Source organism: Odontesthes bonariensis, chromosome 8 (assembly GCF_027942865.1).
Source record: "Odontesthes bonariensis isolate fOdoBon6 chromosome 8, fOdoBon6.hap1, whole genome shotgun sequence".
Taxonomy (NCBI): domain Eukaryota; kingdom Metazoa; phylum Chordata; class Actinopteri; order Atheriniformes; family Atherinopsidae; genus Odontesthes; species Odontesthes bonariensis.
In genome coordinates this window covers 13,444,089-13,464,421 of record NC_134513.1, presented here as the reverse complement: position 1 = coordinate 13,464,421, position 20,333 = coordinate 13,444,089, and the positions used below count along the sequence as shown (strand labels likewise).

General features: G+C 40.6%; 1 protein-coding gene across 4 annotated transcripts in view; it reads right to left on the bottom strand.

Annotated features, from left to right (window-relative positions):
• Positions 1 to 453: 453 nt before the first annotated feature.
• LOC142385802 (ninjurin-2-like) overlaps positions 454 to 20,333 on the bottom strand; it is a 33,688-nt gene continuing 13,808 nt past the window's right edge. The window contains exons 2-5 of one of the 4 annotated variants that reach the window (XM_075472519.1): positions 4,259 to 4,395; positions 4,029 to 4,108; positions 3,141 to 3,328; positions 1,558 to 1,647 (exon numbers count right to left, since the gene is read on the bottom strand). In XM_075472519.1, coding sequence (XP_075328634.1) covers positions 3,159 to 3,328; positions 4,029 to 4,108; positions 4,259 to 4,395 — 387 coding nt within the window. In that variant the 3' untranslated portion in view covers positions 1,558 to 1,647; positions 3,141 to 3,158. Of the gene's footprint in view, positions 1,648 to 3,140; positions 3,329 to 3,612; positions 3,772 to 4,028; positions 4,109 to 4,258; positions 4,396 to 20,333 lie in introns of all 4 variants that reach the window. The other 3 variants (XM_075472523.1, XM_075472522.1, XM_075472520.1) reach the window with 3 other exon arrangements.

The following is a 20,333-nucleotide window of genomic DNA, read 5'->3' as shown; positions in this document are numbered from 1 at the left end:
CTTTGAACTAATCATTTTAGGTGTAAGGTTTGTTTACACGCTGCCTCCTGCTGCCTTTTTTCCTGCTCATTTCCACACCTCAACCCATCTACACAAACTGCAATTAAGATCTTTGATGTTTTAATCGGATGTAGGTTGATCTCATGTGGGAAAATATTCATGGGGCGGAAGTTTAGTGCACTCCAGGAGCTTATAAAGCATTAATGGAGCGATTCGAAAAACAGAACACAGAAGTAGTTTACAATAATTACGTATATATTACATGGCAGATTGATCTCTTTATATTTTAGTATTTTTGGGTGGTGATAAATGAAGAATGCTCCAGTAATGCTGACTTTTCCCACGAGATGGCAACCTGAGCAAGAAAAAGTGAGTAAGATGGAGTGTATACAGTGTTTTGGCGCATTTACCCAGCTAATGTGTGACCTTTTGTTTAAAACATAGAGAAACACAATGGTCTGACATATTTATTCCATGTTAAGGGAAATGGGTCCAACGCAGTGGACACCATACAATAGTACACACATTATGTTTTGAAGACAAGCAGATCTGTTATAATTAGCTTCAGAAGCAAGAGTAAAAATTCCTGCACGCGCCAGAGCATGCTAAACTATTGACAGACATATGGAAGTCAGTGAATGCGCATCATAAGCCATGGAAAGTATCCAGTCCGCTGCATGCCAAAAGTACTGATGAAGCAGTTGAGGACTGTAGTGATGAAGACTATTATGGTTGTTACATTGTTCAGGTAGTCCAGACGCTTTTGGAGAGCGGAGTTGTTCAGGTTCCGGCGGCCTGCGTCACACACAAACACACATACATGCACAATAGAGAAAGGAAAGGTTCAGACTATACCAGGAGACCTGTAGTTTAGGCAGTGTGCACTTCATTTGAATTCCCTTATAATCAATGGACAAAACAAAGGGCAGACGCAGCTCTATTTCTCTCGTTCATTGTTAACTTTAGATGCGACGATAATTGGATTCCCTGTTTTCACTTAGGCTGACTGCTTTCAGTAAAACGGTTTCTGTTTAATCACTACATTTATTCATCTTTCTGGCCAAGAGTGTTTACACACATAATTAACCTGCTGTCTCTCTGACGCTGGACATTTCTTTTACCATTTTATAAGAGAAGAACACGTGTAAAGCAGGTATGAAAGACCAGAAAAGATTTGCAATTTTACACAAGCTTATTAGTGCAGCAAATTAAATGATGCATGTTTACAGCTGGTTAAAGTGAAAGGATTTTAGTTGGATTACAGTTTGAATCCCAATTTAAAATTCAAAGCTAGAGTAATGATCAATATGTAGTGCTTGAGCAAACATGAATTGTCTGTACTTGGTCAAAATGACTTCTTCAGGTAGTCCTTTCATGTGTCCGATCAGTGTGCGCACCAATAAACATTGGTGCAAAGTGTGTATTGGTTGGTGTGGCACGTGTCAGTGGGATATGTGAGTGCATTTGCATCTTGTGTGTATCAGAAGTGGAGTCGAGCCAGCAGCCAGCGAAAGAAGCCAGTCCTTTTGGATCCGAAGAAGCTGGCGAAGAAGTTGACCACCGTGGTGACGAAGATGACGCCTGTAGTGACGTTGTTCAGGTAGTCCAGTCGCTTCTGATTGGACACCACATTCAGGTCCCTGCGGGCTACAGCATACATACAAACACACACACGCGCACAGACAAACACACGCATTCAAACATTTTCGACACACGAAGACACACACACACACACACATAGTTGATGCTTACACTCACAATTACCCCATACATACAATACAGTTCAGTCATATGACCCTTCGGCCTCTGTATAATTTATATGACATTTTGACAGGATTTAACTTGTACTTATCAGAATAATCTAACAAAGATAGAACTATTCCTTTCAAGTTAAAGATGTTTTAACTTGAGCGACGGCTTCTCTGCCTCTGACTGAGCAGAGTGGAAGCAGACAAAGGTGTTCCTGCAGTGGGAGAAAGACCTCCCTTCTGCAGGGAGGGACTGGGATTGTTTGTCCCAAAAGTTGCTAGATTTGGCACCAGTTGCTCTTTGGAAGAGCATTTGCTGAAGGGGTTCAAGAAGGAGCTCAACTTAATGACAAATCCACCCACATGGCAACGCTGTGGATGGGTTTGAAGTTTTTATGCTAAGCTAAGCTAATGAAATATTGGTTGGAACTTTGTGCTATCACTCTTTGCATCTAAATGTTCCATGAAAGCTGACATATGAGCATAATGATTTACTTTGTTACATAAGGCCATTTTTTTTTATCAGTATTCGTGTGTATCCTCAGGAGGGCCATGTTGGATTGTGCTGCAGTAATACACAGCAATTTTTAGGCGTTGGTGCGGAAATGGTTGAAGATTTGGGCTTGACTAGAGACACAGTCTTTAAACTAGGCCAATGTGCTCTTGATGGCCACCTGGGATATCTTGTTTTTCCCTCAGAAATGAATGATAAATGTCCTCAAAATTGAATATGTGGAAGAACAGCAGGGGCACTGTAAAGGTATGAAGATGTGACAAGAACGACAACAACTTAGTCTGAAATGGCTATAATCTGAACAATGTGTCATTTCCATTGCGCAATAAAACAGCTGTAGAGAACATTGTCTTTCTAGAGGCTAAAATGGAAACTTTCAAAAATAATATAAGACAGATCGGATTGGGTAACATCCGTACTGTACGGCGCCAATGGCCTGTTTGTTCACTAGCGAGCAGATCCTTCAACGGGCAAAGTGGTTCTGTCAGTTACACATCTACAAAGACCAATTTTCCCCTAAAACATTTGGCCCACTTTGAGTGTCACCATGTTTATTGATTCCATCATACATATTCAGAAGATGGATGTAGTTTAAGTTCTCTTGTGTGTCCTCATGTGGAATTGTTCAGAAACATATGTTGTTCATAGACAAGCATGTGGACAATTTCCCTCATGACACAGCTGATCTTCTGTTTTAACATTTTGCTAAAGACCAAAGAACAAGTATAATCAGCCTTTGGCAGCCACATGTAGAATTCTAAGAATCTGTATTTGGCGCCCCCGCGTGCTAGAATGACGAATTACATTGTACCCAACTGCTTTTTTTTATCATTTTCACAATGCTTGAATTACATCCTAATGTTTGTTAATGCACGTACATTGCTGCTAAGTGTGTCTCATTGAACAAAGCGCTGAAATAGCCATCGCAGGAGGCAACTGCGCTGCGTGCCAAAAGCGGCTTTAATGATGTTCACAATGAGGGTGAGGAAGAATATGCCGGTGATCAGATTGTTCAGGAAGTTTAACCACCGTCGGCAAGAGACAAGGCGGATAAACTCGAAACGAGCTGTACACACACACACACACACACAGGCACGCACACATTCGCACACACACGGATGACGCATACACACAGTACGCAACACAAGCACACGGGGAGAAAAATAGACAGACACACACATCTAGTTGGTCCTCTGGCCCAGTCCATTCATACTTATCATCAGAGAGTTGTTGTGTGGTTTATTAGTGAGCGAGTGGAGCGACAGGTTACACTACTGTGTGTTATGTGTGTCAGTGGGACCGCAGTCTGGTCCCATTAGTTAGACTCTGCATATTAGAGGCAACGCCTACAAAGTCAGAAGTGCATCCTGGCAAAGAGGCCCGTGCGCTCCATTCCAAAGACAGAGATGAAGATGTTGGTAACGAAGATGAGGAAGATGATGATAGTCGTGGTGTTGTTCAAGCTGTCCACTCTCTTCTGGTTGGCCTCTTCATCGATGTTCCGCCGGGCTGCAACACACATTTACAAAAAACATTCCAAAAATAACAACAAAACGTGCAGAAATATTCCTTTTTCTTTTCTCTTCACTTCCATCGTCTCCGTCCTTATTTCGGCTGATGTTGGACCGAGAGCATATCTAGTGCCAAACTGATGAATAACTGATGATGTCAGTGAATTAGTGGGTTAATTTGACTGGTTACAAACATAAAGCATGGATTTCGGAAGCTGGAGGTCTCCAAGCAGAACATTTTTTTGCAATGCTCACCGATTATGATGATCAAGACTCCAGCCACAATCTGAAGTGCCAGGGATAAGGATATGAGCGTCAGGACCGCAGCATAATACCTGAGATTTAAAAGATGAAACATTTAAAAAAAAATATACGGGGTCTTGCAGGACCCAGCTGGTTTTAATTTCCCCTTTGATTGTCATTTCTACACTTTAAAGAGTCATTTCAATGGCTTTAAATCATTTGTCTACTGCCCACCACATTACCTGTATCCAGCTCCCTGTTCGATGACAGTTTTCATGTGCGTGATGTTGGCCAGGAACAGAGCGATGTCCAACATGCCTTCAGCTGCCGTCTTCTTCGTGGCATACAGGTTCATGTTCAAGTTGGAGGCTGAACCTCCCTGAAAAACAGCAAGTTTTAAGAAACATTTTAATATTTAAAATGATCCGTTTGGAGTTCATACTACATCATTTTACCCTCAGTTTGAAAGGCAAGTGGGACCCACTGAAAGCGTCCAATGAGGGATCACCTTATCATGTCTTCTACTAACTTGATTTCATACTCATCCTTTATAAAGCTCAATTTAGGACGTGACATTTATACGTCAAATTACAGTATGCTGAGGTCCTGGTTTTGATATTTGTCTGCTACATCTTTGCAGTTAATGTAATGCACACTAATTGAGTCACTTAAGTAGCTGGTGTAATGTTGTTATCACTTCACTTCAGTTAACACTTTTTAGTTTAGTTTCTTGAATATTTTATCATTGATTTGACGTTTTTTGTAACACTGCTACCGCTCTATCGTGAATATAAGCTCAACGACAGAGTGAAACAGTGTGAGAAAACAATACGAGACTGAAAATATTGACAAAATGAGGGCAAAAAGTTGGAGATAAAGCTAAACTAACATGAAAAAAAGTGATGAAATATCCTTGAAATAAATTACACAAATCGAAAAACAAATCAGACACATGAAATGACAAAAAAATAAATAAATCACAAAAAAATCATAGCAGAGAAAGAGAACTAAACTGGTGCTTTAGAGCTAAGCTAACCAGGAGGGGGCAGCAAAGACCCTAAATATAGGCGACAGGATACTGGCATGACAACACACAATCCATGTGACTAGAGAAGTTTTGCCATATCAATCTGTCTTATATTTATATTCTAATATACATTTAAAACCACATTGGAGGAATTAAATACTCAGGATCTTCCTGATAATCTTCCAAATAATAGGTGTACCTCTGGCAAAAGTACTGTATATCAAAGAATGAATTATTGCTCATGCATGTGGCTGTATATTGATGTGTCATTTCAAGTGTTCTTATCTCCCTAGAAGAATTGCTTCATAAAGAAGCCGGAAAATAATGTGATTGGAAACGGCAGAAATGGCTCAGAAAAGGTGGGCGTATATATATGTGTGAGGCTGCATAAATGTGCGCTTGTGTGCGTGCGCGAGTGAGTGCAGGGAGATTACAAAGAAAAGAAAATATTAAACATCATTACATAAGGCCACGATTTATGTCTCACATTTCATTTCAGGGACTAAAACCCTCTAGATTTAATCATTGTCCTGTCACAGAGCATGAACTGCAGATGTACATAATGGATTACTTAAGACTGAGCTATAGATTCAAGCCACAAATTGATTGTTTTGCTTAAGGCGGTGTCAGTGTAGCATGAATCAGCCTGTTTTTCTTTAAGCTGCCGAAACAGAGATGTGTCAGTGGAAGACATAGATCTCATATATATAGTCAATCGTGTGTGGACCGAGGACAAACTGTACTTCATGACTTCATTGTGCTGTAATGTAGTGTGCTGCTCCAAAATAAACAGAAGGTTGACAGTGCTCATGTACTGTAATTGTTCAACGCTTGTTCCACCTAACTTGTATTTGTGTCTTGCGGCTTCACAGAGGCTCAGCAGTCATTAAAACACAGTTTTCTGCACTGCAGTTTTTGATATGAGCAACTAAATTACCTAAAACCACAAACAGTTTCAAAATCAAGCGAGGGTTGTTTTTGTTTTTGTTTTTTTTTTTTGGCCTTGTTGAGTCGTGATTTCTGGAGCCACAAACCAGCGGGTTTTCAGGGAGCCATAACTCATATCTTCAGTGTGATGAGCCCCAATTATATATTTGTATGCAATAATAGCCTCAATAATGTTTTTTGGTCAGGTCAGCCAAAAGACATGAATGTGAAAGTGCCTTATTGTGATGGGAACAAATAGTATAACTGTCACAGAACTTGTTATTATGCTATTGGACCTGTGCACATTGGAGTTGGTACACAGGGGAAAACCCTTTTTATATTGTCAGCACAAATTTCTGCTCTCATAATAACAAGCTACGCTTCTTAGAAGGCATGAATGGAGAACAAACCTATGGGCTGTGTTCGAAACCGCCTACTACATACTACATACTTGAAAACGGCATACTAATCGATCTGACAGTATGCAGAGCGTTTACACACAGTGCACTTCACTCCTGCCCGAGCCGAAATCAGCCGGCCTGAAAAGCTGATTTCGCTTAAGCTATAAACTCTGTAAATATATAACTTTAGCAACATTTGAAACATTTTCAGGCGAGAAAGTAGTCATTTAGACCCCCAAGGTGTTGAAAATCTGACAAAATACCAGCTATTTACAATTTTGTTCCCACAAATTCGGCGCTACTAAAGCTAGCCGCAGTGAGCAACGCACTTCCGGTTATGCCGTTTTGACTGCTCTCGTCCCGTTAACGGAATTTGACCGTTCAAATGGCGATGGGCGACGTCACGTTACGTTGCATCTTGGGTAGTTTGAGTGTGACAAGTAACCTCATGATGAATACTCAACATTTCGGCGAATCTAGTATGCATCTAGTGTACACCCGGGAACTTAAAAAAGTATGACTAGTAGGAATAGTAGGTGAAGCAGGCGGTTTCGAACACAGCCATAGTCCAACGCCTTAAAAGACCAACGCCTTACCACTTGGACCGTGACTTCTGTTTAGCACGGTCGCTCTACCACATTTCTCACTGTCTCGACACTAGCACAAGATATACGTTGCAAAGCTGTTGAAAAACAGGCCATGTTAACGACAAAGTTAAAATAGCTGCTGTTGACGTGCCTTGATTAACATTCTCATGTGCGAGCACCTGCTCTGTAATTTCAAATGAACTCAATTGGTTCCTTTAAAGGCATGGATGGGGTTTGATTCTCAGCAAACCTGCCATAAGAAGACAGGCACACGCATTTGATAATGAAATGTATTCGACTGTATTTATGGTCGACAACACATGATTTTTTTTCTCACATTCTCTCAGTGCACACAGGGATGGTTTCCAGAACTCAAGGACAGGGGACACATGCGCATTTTGACGTCATGCAGGATGTAAACACAGCGTTTTTTCCAGCTGAAATCATGAGCTTCGTGTGTCTTCCTCATACTCTGACAACACTTTCACCTCAACCACTGATACTTCCTTCCCGTCTCTTACGGCACACTCATCCTTCTGCGAAGATACAGCAGATACTGCGAAGATTAGCAAGGTGCACTTTTGTCAACAAATAGTTTGCTGACACCTCATCTGAGATCTGTGGCTTGGCATAACTGTGCTGCAACCAGGGGGAAGCTGGAGGTTTTGGACTATTTGAGAGCAACAAACCAAAATGAACAAAGAGGTATGTATTCCAGATGTTAACCAGTCCCAGGGAATGATGTGAAATATAATTTCACATATAACACCTGTCGGTGGTTGACAGTTTGTCCGTTCCAATTCGGGTATTTCCAGCAGATTTCTACTTTTGTGCTGGAAATTTTTGTTTCCTCCCCCACACAGCCCGCGTTGTAGTACAGTTTGATCCGACCCGGGTAAATCTCCAAGAAACTGCTCCGCAGTTCCTGGAAACGAAAGTGTCAAAACATTATGAACACATGTACCACTGCCTTTTGTATGTTTTTCTGTGAATGTGAGTGAGGCGCTGGATTAGCCAAAAAAGAGCGTGAAAAGAGGGGGAAAGACAGAAAGAGTAGTGTTAGAAAGAGGGTGATGGAGAAAAGGCATGAATGCGTACTGGCTTTTATCCATCTTTTTCCCCTTTGGGGACGCGTGGTCACACTTTATCAACATCAGCCTTGGGAGCGCTTCCAAAATACATACACACACACATACACACACACACAGCAAAACCAAAACACTGGAAAGAGCTGCAGTTTTATAGGCCATGTGTGTTCACTTAGTGTAATGCCTCTCTAAATGTACTGACTGTGCTTTTACCATGCTTAATCTGCATTTATCTTGATTTATTCAAATATGCCCATAAATTGGAATTATGACCTTTGTTTCTGCGAACAGGTAAGAAGGGTAGAGGCCATTATTTACGGCAGCATTTTGAACAAGCCGGCGAAGGAGGTCAGCGGGGTTACTCTCATTTACCCTGAAAGATGTAAATTACAATCCGTGTCATAAGGGTCCATGGCTGACTACTTGGCCAAGCTCTACATTTCCCTGGAATGGGAAAAATGCTTCCTTTTTCACTCCCTATTGAGACAGTATTGAATCAGGAAAAACATCTCAAAAACTGTTTTTGTCCTCTTGAAGGAAACCCCTTTGCAGGGTAGTTTGAGGTATTCCTCCCTCTTGTGTTCAACATATCCTTTGTTTCAAGGGAGTACACGTGCTGCCATCCCACTATATGACAAAAGGTCAGTGTCACATTTTGCATCAATGCAGAACAACAGACAAAAACATTAAAACCAGCTGCTTGGGTTCTACTATTTCGGTCAAAACAGCTTGAGCTATAGGAGCACGGCCAAGTGACCTCAGGGAGTGTTTCATTATTCAGTGCAAGTCACTGTCCTAAATGCAGCTTTCATTCCCCAAAAAACGGTGCATGTTTCCCCACTCCAAATAATTGTTATTTCTATGCAGGATAAGGGATGAGTGCAGGGTCAATTCGCTGTAGTACCGTGCGCCTGACTGAAACCTAAGAGGCTCAGGTTTTGGGCTACAAAAAGTAAACACTTTTTGTTTTCTGATTGGTTTAGCTTAGGCTCCGAACCTACTTGGTTTTATTCAGGAAGTGATTAATCTTTGGGTTAAAGTTGATCCTTTCATAAAATCAACTTATCTTGCTGGAACGATAGCAAATGATCCAGATATCATCAGGAAAACGTGTAGTTTACATGCCTAAGGTGATGATGTGAGTCTTTTACACACTTTGGGATGTTAGGCAACATTAACTCTTTCGGTCTTTAAGAAATATTCGTCCATTGCTCACTCACCTATAATCTATACCCATCTAAATGATACACGTAATGGTGACTAAATGAGGCTATGCAGAGGCACAGCAGTGTTTTGAGATCAATGACCGTAATTACAAGGTCAGTGTTAAACAGGTATAATGTTTCTGCTTCATTTTACAGTAGATGTATTTAGGTGTTGGTATTGTCAAATTAGTGCTTAATCAAAGTAAATGGGATGCAGGTGTCTTTGCAGCACAGATCATAAGCCAATGTTGAAAGATGAGGATAGTGTGTTTCATGGCAATTGATATGTTACGATGTCAAATTACAGCATTTTACAGCACAAGTGAAAACTCTGCCTTGCTAAGGACCACAGTTTGGAAATCTTCAGGATATGCTGTTTATTCTCTGTCAATTGTGAGCAAATAATCCAATAAATTCCTGTACGTGTGCACTGAAAAATAAATTGGACCAAAGTGGAAGAGTGACGTGGAGCTAAGTGCAAACTGCATGTCGGCACACAGCCCTTTTTTTTTTTTCTTCTTCTGTTGGGTTTCATGGATGGTATTTATATAATTAAGTGCGTTTTTCCCCCCCTAGAAATCCAAAGTTCTTGTAAAACTCATTCCTGAAATGAACTCATCCCTAACTGCTGGCACAGGGCCATATCACATAATGTACACAACTCACACTCAACCGCTGTGACCCCAATATACACATATATACACACAATGTTTGCTCACTGTGTACATCAACGTGGCACATACAAAAATACTTCTAACTGCAAATATATATATATAGACACACACACATACACACACACTGCTATGTACACATATAAGACCACATGGAAAGCCCCCCTGCTTGATTAGACAGGAAGTGCACCTCCCCTGGAATCCAATTGGACACTGTAATAGCCAATAGGAAGGGAAGCTCGACTAGGAGTGGAACTCTGGTTTTCTTTTTGTACTGCATCTTATTTTTACTGTCTGTCTCGCTGTCTCACTGCATTTGACAGTTGTTGTTCTTTTTTCCTCGGGCATTTTTCCAAGGCTCTCTCTGCCTAAGGGCATCATCTTTCAGTTGGGTTTTTATGTAACTGCCATTTAGGGTCAGGGAGTAGAATGAAAACAAAAGCAGATGACAAGAAACAGACAAAGAAGAAGAGTCAGCATGAAGGGAGGCAGATTGTCAGTGACGAAGACATACGTTGTCATTGCTGGCTTACGGAAAGCTGAACGGTCTGTTGTTAGCAGTTACTGGAAATATTCTGCCTGTGTGCATGTATATTTTTTCATAAAGTTGAATCAGGCAGGAGTCATGTTTTTTTTTCAAACGGAACAAGAAAAGGGACAATTGACAAAGCCAGTGTTAAAGAGATAAACCAGACACACTTTCACCTGTTTGCTGCCCTCAGTGATTTCCAAATGGAAGTCTTGGCCTGCATGTATCATTTATACACACCTGTTTTTACTACCAGCAGTAACAGGTATCACCAGCACAAGCTGAAAACTCAAACATTACAACTTAAAAGCTACATTCATCAGTATTTTCAGATGAAGCACGAGTCAAAACCGCTATGTGTGATATAAAATGTGCCAACAGTAGCAAACCCAGCCCGGCCTTTAAACTTTTAGTTTCGGTTTTACAGCCCGCTGCTTTACTGTCCTGTCTGCTCTCACTACTCTTAAAGTGCTGTTTCCAGCCACTCACAGGGAACTGGTTCCAGGAAAACGAACCTCCGCTAATAACCTACAGGACTTAAGATGCTCTCTCTCTTCCTCTTGCACAAAAATACTTTCAAAAAACACAGGAAATGTATACATTTTATTCTTTCAAAACGCTCAAAGTTTACCACAAGTTCGGAACTCTGGTGGAGTGAAACGGCTTTATGTGTAAAATACGACCATTGCATCTTTGGTACTGAAATATTTGTAAGAATTTGACATTTCTGGGTGAAACAGGGAGAAGCCTTCTAAATTCAAAAGCTGAAAAATCAGAAACGGGGAAGATGTCTGCAAACCGCCACCCAAACATCACCTCTTGACAATTTTGGAGTCTTATTTCTTTCGGGTTCAGCGGCATGAAATGCTTCAATTCAAGTTGTCTGTTTGTCTGTACGTGGGTGTGCTGGAAAGAGGGGGTCAGCGGACCTATCAATGCACAGACTTTTCCTTTAAGACAAACAAACAGAGGATAAAGATCTCTAAAACGTGCACATAAGCTGGTGAACTTTGACCCTGAGAATACAAAGGGGAAGCTGTCAGCCATAAACACACACGCAGGCACACACACACGCCATTTGCAGACCGCTTACATCTATGCGGCAGGTTTGTAACTTAGGAGCTATTGACCCCTGACCTGTGCCCCACAGCCACCTATCACCTATCATCCTGCTGACTGGCCTGTAATTAGCAAAACTGCCAATAATTCTAAAATTGTGGATGCGTGAGGTTTTTTTCCGTTGGTTAAAAGACCTACAATTGAAATAACAACTTCTAAATGCTTATCCTCACATCATACTTATTACTTCAGTCTTTTCCAAATGAACCTGCCATATACTGTGTCATTTATGGCACAACAAAGTCGACCCACACATAATTTTTTTAGACACTGGAGACAACCTTTTGACCCCCTTACCTCTTTTACTCCTATATAACATCACATACATCATCTCCCGCTGCCTGGCTATACTTCCTGTAGTTTGTTTTGATGATCAAACATACTGTGAAAAAATACTGTAAATCTATTGGACATCGTCTCCGTCAAACAAATTAGTAAAGATTTTGTCAGATTAACATGTTTTTTTTAACAAGAGGGCTTCGTGAAGTTGTTACTGGAGCTGGTTGTTGTGTCTGCCGGTTTTCAGTAACGATCTCTGCCCTCCTGCTATTATCCTACAGAAGGTTTGCTGTTGTGCAACAGGATGGGTGCCTCTGTAATTGCTCGGCAGGATGTGCGCAGAAATCCATTAGTGTACGTGAACATGCTTTTAAGTAAGTCTTTTTTTTTTCTTTGTCTGTTTAAAAGGCTTGAAGGCTTGAGGGTAAGAATGAGTAGAGTTAAGGCAGAGACACATAAACATACAGTCAGAGTATGTTTGCCTGAGCACATCCAGGTCAGATTTAGTTTCCTGTTTGGAAAAATGTTCTGGTTGAAATTACGACCATCATAAATAGTTGGAAAAGGTATATCCGTGGACTTTGATTACCAAACGGTGTTTCCACAGAAATATTAGGGAATCTAGACTTTAATGGGATTTTTTTTCCAAGTATTGTCCTCAAATGAGCTAATCCCATATCACTGGGGTATTTCATTTTATTGTACAAGCACTCCATTTGTAGAATATCATGCTTTGGTACAACTCCCTAATAACATGTAAAGCGGTCCAATTGAGAGCCACTTCAGTCTTTTAAAAAAAACATTTTCTCCTTCACAAACTTTTTACTTCTGATCCAGAAAACTGAAAGAACTCATCGTTGGTCAGTTTCCCCGCTATCCCCTCTAGGTCAGATAAAATGGCTAAATATGTTTTGGCAAGATGTAAAAATCTGTGTTCAAATTTCTACGAGGCTACAGACCAGGTTGAATTCTGAAAGCATTTATGCAGTATCCTGAGAATAACTGTGACCTAGCACTCCCTCTATTGGATACGTGTGACTCTGAGCCTGCTTGGGTCCACCTGGACAGCTTCACACTTGTTGTTGTGCTCTTCCCTTGTGCTCTCAACTCCTCCTCCCGTTGCAGTCTATGGGAACAAACACTATTGTGTCTTCCCTGCTGAAAATATTGTGCCACTCAGGAAGGACTTTGATTTGCACGGCCCTTCCAGAGTTACTCTAGTTCATCCCTTAGCTCTTCAAATGTAAATCAGTCATTCAGATTGTTGCACAATAATGGTATCAAGAGTTTTATCGAGCAACAGAACAATTTTTTCATCATCTGTGAAACTGTTACCACATACCACATGCCAAACCACCACTTACTTTGTTTCCTCCAGATTAGAGACTCAGTAAAGAAGCAATCTGCACATTTTTCAAATCAACCCCCACCTCCCCCCTCGCTGGAAACCTTGAGCGCAGCAACTGAAGTCACACTGGCTATGCACTTGGTGTTGTGGTACTTTGGTGTAATTTCAGCCAGTCTTGCACTTCTTGGTTTATGTAACCGAGCTTACTGCGAAGGGGGGGGGGGCATGTGAAAAACAGTTAGAGCTGCAGAAAAGAGTGTGCGAGACGGCCCATCTCTACAGACATCTTCACTTCCCATCAAAGCTCAAGAGGGTACAACTGTTGGAAGTGTTACATCAAAAACAACGTAAAGATGGATTTTAGCCTTCGTGACTGATGTTGCTTGGATGGAAGTTCTTCCTCCACACTGACAGATTACTGTGAAACAAGCTGTTAGACTTTATGGAGTTTATATAATTCTCTTTCACAAGTTCATCATTATATTCTCAGGGGTACTAGAAAGGTTTTTTTTAATCATAATGACTTTTTATGATAAAAATATACTTCCCTTTCCCCTAAAATGTACATTGTTGCAGCACTTCTTTTCACCCTCTGTCTATAATGCTCAGTTTTAGCTCCTGTATCTTTAAGGCCAGCCTTTTCCAATTTGCTCTTATCGGTCAAAATTGAAGGAGTTGCAGCTAATTTTATGTTTTACGCATCCCAAATAATCCAGCTGGGCAGTATCATACAAATGTGTTACATAAATATGTCATTCTAAAATGCAGTGTACATACATAGCCCTAACAACTGGTTTCTGGTGTCCTGGTTTAAAGTTAGAGCTAAGGTGTTATTTGAGGTTATCATACGTTATAGTTACCCAACAACTGGAAGTCCTTGGAATGTTTCAATTAAGAATGGCATAGCAGGCTTGTGTGCATGTGTTTGTATGAAAAAAAAACAACAACTGTTAAACGCACTTGCAGACCCTCAGTGATCTTTGATGTCACACTTTCAGTAGTGAGACAATTACCAACATACCGACTGACATACAATGCCACAGAAACATCCACAAAAAGCTATGGCCAGACAAGACCCTCTGGCCTCCAGAGCACCAAAAGCCAACTTTGACTCTTTGAGTGTGCACCTGTGCATCTGGGCCTCTATCTGCCATTTGGCAGAAGGGGAAAAGGGGAGGCAGTGATCTGATATCAGCTGACAGCATTCCTGACTTTAACCACATGGTGTAACAGAGCTTCTCATGTCACTGCATCAGCCAGCTGGCTCCTTCTGCCCAGCAGGGGCATCAGTTCATTACTTAAAAAAAGAAAAAGTGAAATTGAAACATCAAACGTGTAATTAAGATAATACAACTGTAACCAGTCTATGATTAGAGTTAATGTGATGAAGACGTGCAGCATCAGTGACATGTTCACCCAAACGTTTTGTCTCGTAATATCCACTTGTAATCCCTGGAGCACGGTTCGACACTTGGTTTAACACAGAAGTGTGAGTTGAAACACTTTAACAAAGCCAAAAGTGTTTCCTCACAGGTCACAGGAGCCTCTGTCAAGATAGCTCGCTAACCTAAACTGCTCTTGGCCACACAAACACTGGGAACCACATCAAACAACCACAGGCGATGAAAGTCCAAACGAAACAGAACTGCAGTAATGATTACAAGAATACTAAACAACTTTGACAAAATAAATTGACAGTCCCGTGACTCTTTATGCTCTCCAACATGAAACAGCCCACGGTGTAAGCAGCCCCCCCTTTTCTCACTACGACACATTTCTTGCCTAAGGAAAGACAAAACGGGAGTGCTGCACGATTTGCATACAGAGAAAAAATGTACTTTGTGCTGAGGGTGCATCTATTCAGAAAATGGGGAAGTGGTTCCGTGCGTCTAGGCCTTTCACCATCCACTTGTCTTTAAATAAAGACTACATTCAAAGAATAAAGAATAAAGCAGTGAAAGTAGTTGAAATAAAAAGAAGGAACTTGAGATAACAGTAAAACAAACCTATTGTTTTTCTCAGTTTTTTCACTGATAAGAAATTTGAAAAAAAAACTTTATTTTGGAACACAACTTATCCTTAAAAACCTTTTCATTCAACTGTCAAAAGAAGTCATTAAGATTGAGAAAGAGATCGAGAAAGATTGTCTCTCTCGTTTGTGTTCAGGGCTTCTTCAGTTCTCTAAAATGCTGTGCCAGCATGCTTCCATGTTTTCTGAAATGTTGACTGTTTGGTTTTTAGTCTCGCTTTTTCTGCTAATATCATGCTTTATGTTTTTTTTTTAATGAAAAATTACCGTTGTTTCATCTGAACATGTGTTTTCTTGCAATGTAAACTTTGAAGTTGTTAATTAGAGTGATCAAGCTGATTATTAAAGCGCATTTAGATTAGAAAAAAGTGGCACTTTTATGCCCACATGCATGTCTTGAGGGGCCTTTTCACAATGACTTTAATTGTAGGTCTGTGTGTGTGTGTGTGTGTATGCAGTGTGTGAAATAGTGTCCAGAAACACCTGGTTCTCCTCTGCTGTCAGTCATGCTTCAAGAGTCTGTTGCGTAAGAGGCTGACGTATTTTGCGTACTGTTATGCGATCATGATAGCTCTGAAAAAATGTGTGCCGCATGTGTGTGTGTGCGCGCGCGCTGGCCCGTGCATGACATGCGAGTGAGTGCCAGGTGGATCTGGATATGTATCATATGCCAGCAGCGTGTGCACTTCCAGTGTGTTCTCAATCACACACCAAGCCGTCATGGCAACATTGCAAACACACAAGTAAACAGAGACATTATTACGCTCTTCAAACTGCTTTTTTTCTGAGATGAAGTTTAGTGTTGATAAGTGGGAATGGCAAGTATGAAGAGCCAGAGCAGTTATCTCACTGCTTCATGACATAAAGTTAATCTGTAGTGTTCAGATCACTCAGGCTTATATCAAGAGAGCTGGCCCATGGGTCTAATTATATATAATGAAAGAAGATTTACACAAATAGCTTCACTGGGTGACCTTCTACTGCACTGCTACACCTGACAAGGAGTTCTTACTGTTGCTCAATGCAACTGACAAGCAGCCAGGGATGGGAACATCCTTGAAAGGTAACATTTGGTTTTGCTTAAAGTCAAACTATGATTTGCTATCTCATTCCATCATGTTTACCTGTAACATCCTTTATATTAAAGTCCTTAATGAGGATGGTTATACGGAGATGGCTGAGCCAATCAGTTGCAGGTAAATCCCTGCACTTCCCATAATGTTGCGGTTTTAAATTAGGTCGATAGCGATCGGCCTACCGAACCCATCACAAAGGGAACTGGAATGGTCAAGTCAAGCCATTAAAAACCGAAGCAAACAAACCAAAAAAAAATTTAAATTCTTGTTGAAATCAACAGAAAATGCCCTCAGGGTGGCTTATACAGGATTTGATAGAAGAATTATGTCGCTTGAAAAAGCAACAGGAGCCACTCATGCTCACCCTCGTGAACAGAATGCCAGCGATACCGTTTCAACCACAATTGGCTCAGGTGAAAGAGAAGCATATTTCCTCATCATTCTATTTTATTCTGTTTTTTTGTCCCTTGAAAGGAAGTCAAATCCCTAAAATATAAACTGAATCGTGTCCCCACAACACGAGGTATAAAACTACACGCACGCACAACATCATTTGCCTGCAGAGAAAATACTTATGTACTGTACACAATAGGACGTAAAAACTCCCCCTCCCTCATGATTAGTCGAGCTGTAAAAATATACTGATCATTGTTAAGGGTTGTTATTACAGGGAGGGCTTGTTTGAAAAGTGTAGGGACTGACTCAAAGAGTCTTTGTGAAGGCGAAGACAGCAGCAATAGCTGAAATTCCATGTCTATTGCTGTAGTGTCAGACCTGTCATAAAGGGCGCAGTTCTGTCAAAGGTTTGGACTCTGTGTACCAGAGCATCAAAATCTTTTGCTAATAATTTGAATCTTTCTTAGAAATCAATGCCAATCATTTGTTATTACCTTTAAGTAGGTCGGGGCTCAACGGTTAGTCGTGCAATGTTCCTTGAGGTTAATGAGCTTTCTTTTTGATGTTTCTTGAAGAACATGTTGCCACCGCACCACTGCCCACCAGCCATTATGAAATGCTCCATGAAATGCTGTGTGGACTGCGAGAGAGTGAAATGTTTTAATCACAACCGCCTACATAATAGAATGTCACAGATGGGGTTTCAGGCTGCTAGAGAAGTCTGTCTGATGCACTAATTTAAAAGCAAAATGTTCCTTTTTGGTGTGATGTTCAGCCGGCTCCATTAGATCCGCTGGTCAGAGCTGACCCTTCTTCAGTATCTCATAGTTAGTGTTTTAGTTTGTAAATCTCGCTTTTCGTGGTGGATCTGAGTTACTCCCAGTAAGGTCCATCTACTTTCTCGATTTTCTCCATCTCTTCTTTTCTCCACTAGATTTGACTGTTTTAGCCAAACAAATCAAAGCACAACCAGGCAACAAAGGTCTTAACGCTGCAGTCTGCAGGATTTGTTGTTGTCATACGTAAAGTCCTAATTTTTGGCATTTTAAAAGTTTACATGATCTATCAGAACGCTTGAAGTTGAAAACGGTGACCTCCGTAGTCGCAAAATGCAAGAAATGCTTATTTTTTAACCGAAAAATAAAAAGTTATTCAACTTCCTGTCCCGCCCCATCAAAACACATGAGAACTCGTGCACGTAGACGTGCACGCCAGATGCGCTTACCCGACTCCTCATTCATCAACTCACCTGTCATTTGCGATCATGGAAGACACAGTAAGTAGACAAGCCCGTAATGAAGTTCAATAGTCTAGATAAATAAGCGTGGGGACGAGCCTACCTTGTATCGCGCGTGCACAATCGGTGATTGACAGGCAGCAGAGCCCAGCTCATAACCTGATTGGTTACCTTTTACCGGTCCGGTCTGCAATTTTGTAAACAAACCTGCTGGCTTTGGAGGGACCTAGCGGGACATATAGGGGACCTAGATAACTCTTTTTTTTTGTATTGGGGTATTTAATGTACTACTTTCAGAATCCCCGGACAGTTCCAGGCATTATGCTTGAAAAAGAGTTGCAGACTGCAGCTTTAAGTGGAATTAACAGGAAAGCATTCCTTACAAGACAGCACTACTGTCACAGCATGCAACTCTACAAGCTCACATTCATTTTTTTTGTCCAATAATTAAGTATAAATTAGGCCTCGATTTCAAGGCATGTTTGGGGACGTGACTGATATGAGTGACTTGTAGGGTGCGACCGACTTGACAGTAAATGGCGAAAAAGCCAAAAGGTTCATTTATAACTTTTATAACCAGTTGCTCAAGCACATATAATCTTTTGTTGTCATTCATCAATGGAAAAGTCAATACATTCTGAGCTACCTCCACCATTTATGTCTTATTCCATTACATTACGGTCATTTTGCTGACGCTTTTATCCAAAGCGACTTACAACAAGTGTGTTCCACATCGGTAGGCAAAAGAACTTCAGGTCACAAGAAATCATAAGTGCATTTCCTTCCAAAACCAAGCAGCTAAGAGCATAACTAGTGCTAGAGTAAGTGCGGTAAGTTAGGTACCTAGACAAATGGGAAGACAATTTAGAAAACAAAGACAATTTAGGAAACAATTGTCTTATGCTCAAATACATTTTTCTTGAGTCATTGGTTAATTTGTTGATGGTTTCCAATTGTTAAATAGAATGTGCACAATGCACCTCTGGACTTGCAACGTATTTTGTTTGTGTTTTGACCAAAAAAGGAGAGATTCCATCTCATACTTGAAATAAACTCAAGTTAATTATTGATAATGTAGCTACCTGCTATTGCTAGTCGATATCGTTCTCCTAGTCATCTAAATAAGTTAATTTCATGCATTGAAGAATAAATGGTTGGCCTTCATATAGCGCCTTTTTAAAAATTTTCTAGGTTTGGCAAAATGCTTTAAAGAGTATTTCTTATTTGTACATTCACAGAAACACATGTAAAATACTTTTCGGGGCAACGTAGAAAAGATTGCCAAAAAAATAGAACACTACCTAATTGAGATATGGTGCACAGGTGCACTCAGCAGATATTTTTTAAACCAAGAAATTGTTCTTTTAAGCTACTTAAAGGACTTATAAAATGCCCTCGTACAATTTACAACTTAAAATCATCAACTTGTCCTTAACTTGAAGGGACAATCTGTCTTAAGTTATCAATGTGTGGAGTATTGTTTTATCCAGTAATTTACACCTTTAATGAAAACGATGGAAACAAGTATTTCCGAAATCCACGATGCACTTGCTCATGCATGTGTGTGGCATAACGTGGGCACGAGTTCAAAAATCATTAAAGCATTAAAAACGTAACAAACTTGTTTTATTGAACATTTGTGAGTCATCTAAGCCTTTGAGTAGAGTAACGACACAAGTGATGATTACGCACAAGTTCAAACAGTGGTTGTGGTTTGAGTAATTGTAATGAACCGAGCCATAAAAGCTAAATAACTACTTTTTGATCTTGACTGAAAGTTACACCAGAGTGCCTGTATCCAAAGCAAACAAAACGAGAGAAGTGTGGGATAGGCCTACTATGCAGGATGTGTGCATGTGAGTTTACATATTGTGTGGTGTAAATAGCTCCACTGTACCATACATGTGGATTTGTTTTGGAGATACGCCTACGGGTTTAGGTTGATGTGTGAACAGATGCGAGGAACAAAACAAAAAGCTCCTGATATGGAAGGGTGGCACTTCAGAGAGTTTTCTTTTTTTGTGTGTGTGTCACTCTTTCAAAAGGGATGTGTTTTCCCACAGATGTTTAGAGTTTAAACCTCCCTCAGGCCTGCGAGCTTTCAGGCTTCTGCCATGTGTGACATTGCAGGACATTCTTCCCAGCAACTTCCTGGCTTTTATAGCCCGGCCTTCATCACTGTCCGCAACACACATTTCCCGTGTGTGTGTTTGTGGGCATTCCGAATTCCCAGAGTTCCACGAATGCTGCTGTTTTATGCCAATGCTTCATAAATAAATAGCACATTTAAAAAGACAGACGTCTTCAAAAAAAAAAAAAGGTCCCAAAAATACATTTGAGAACAGAACATTTTCTGTGTTTTATTCACAGATTACTGACCAAACTGTGCACCATAAGA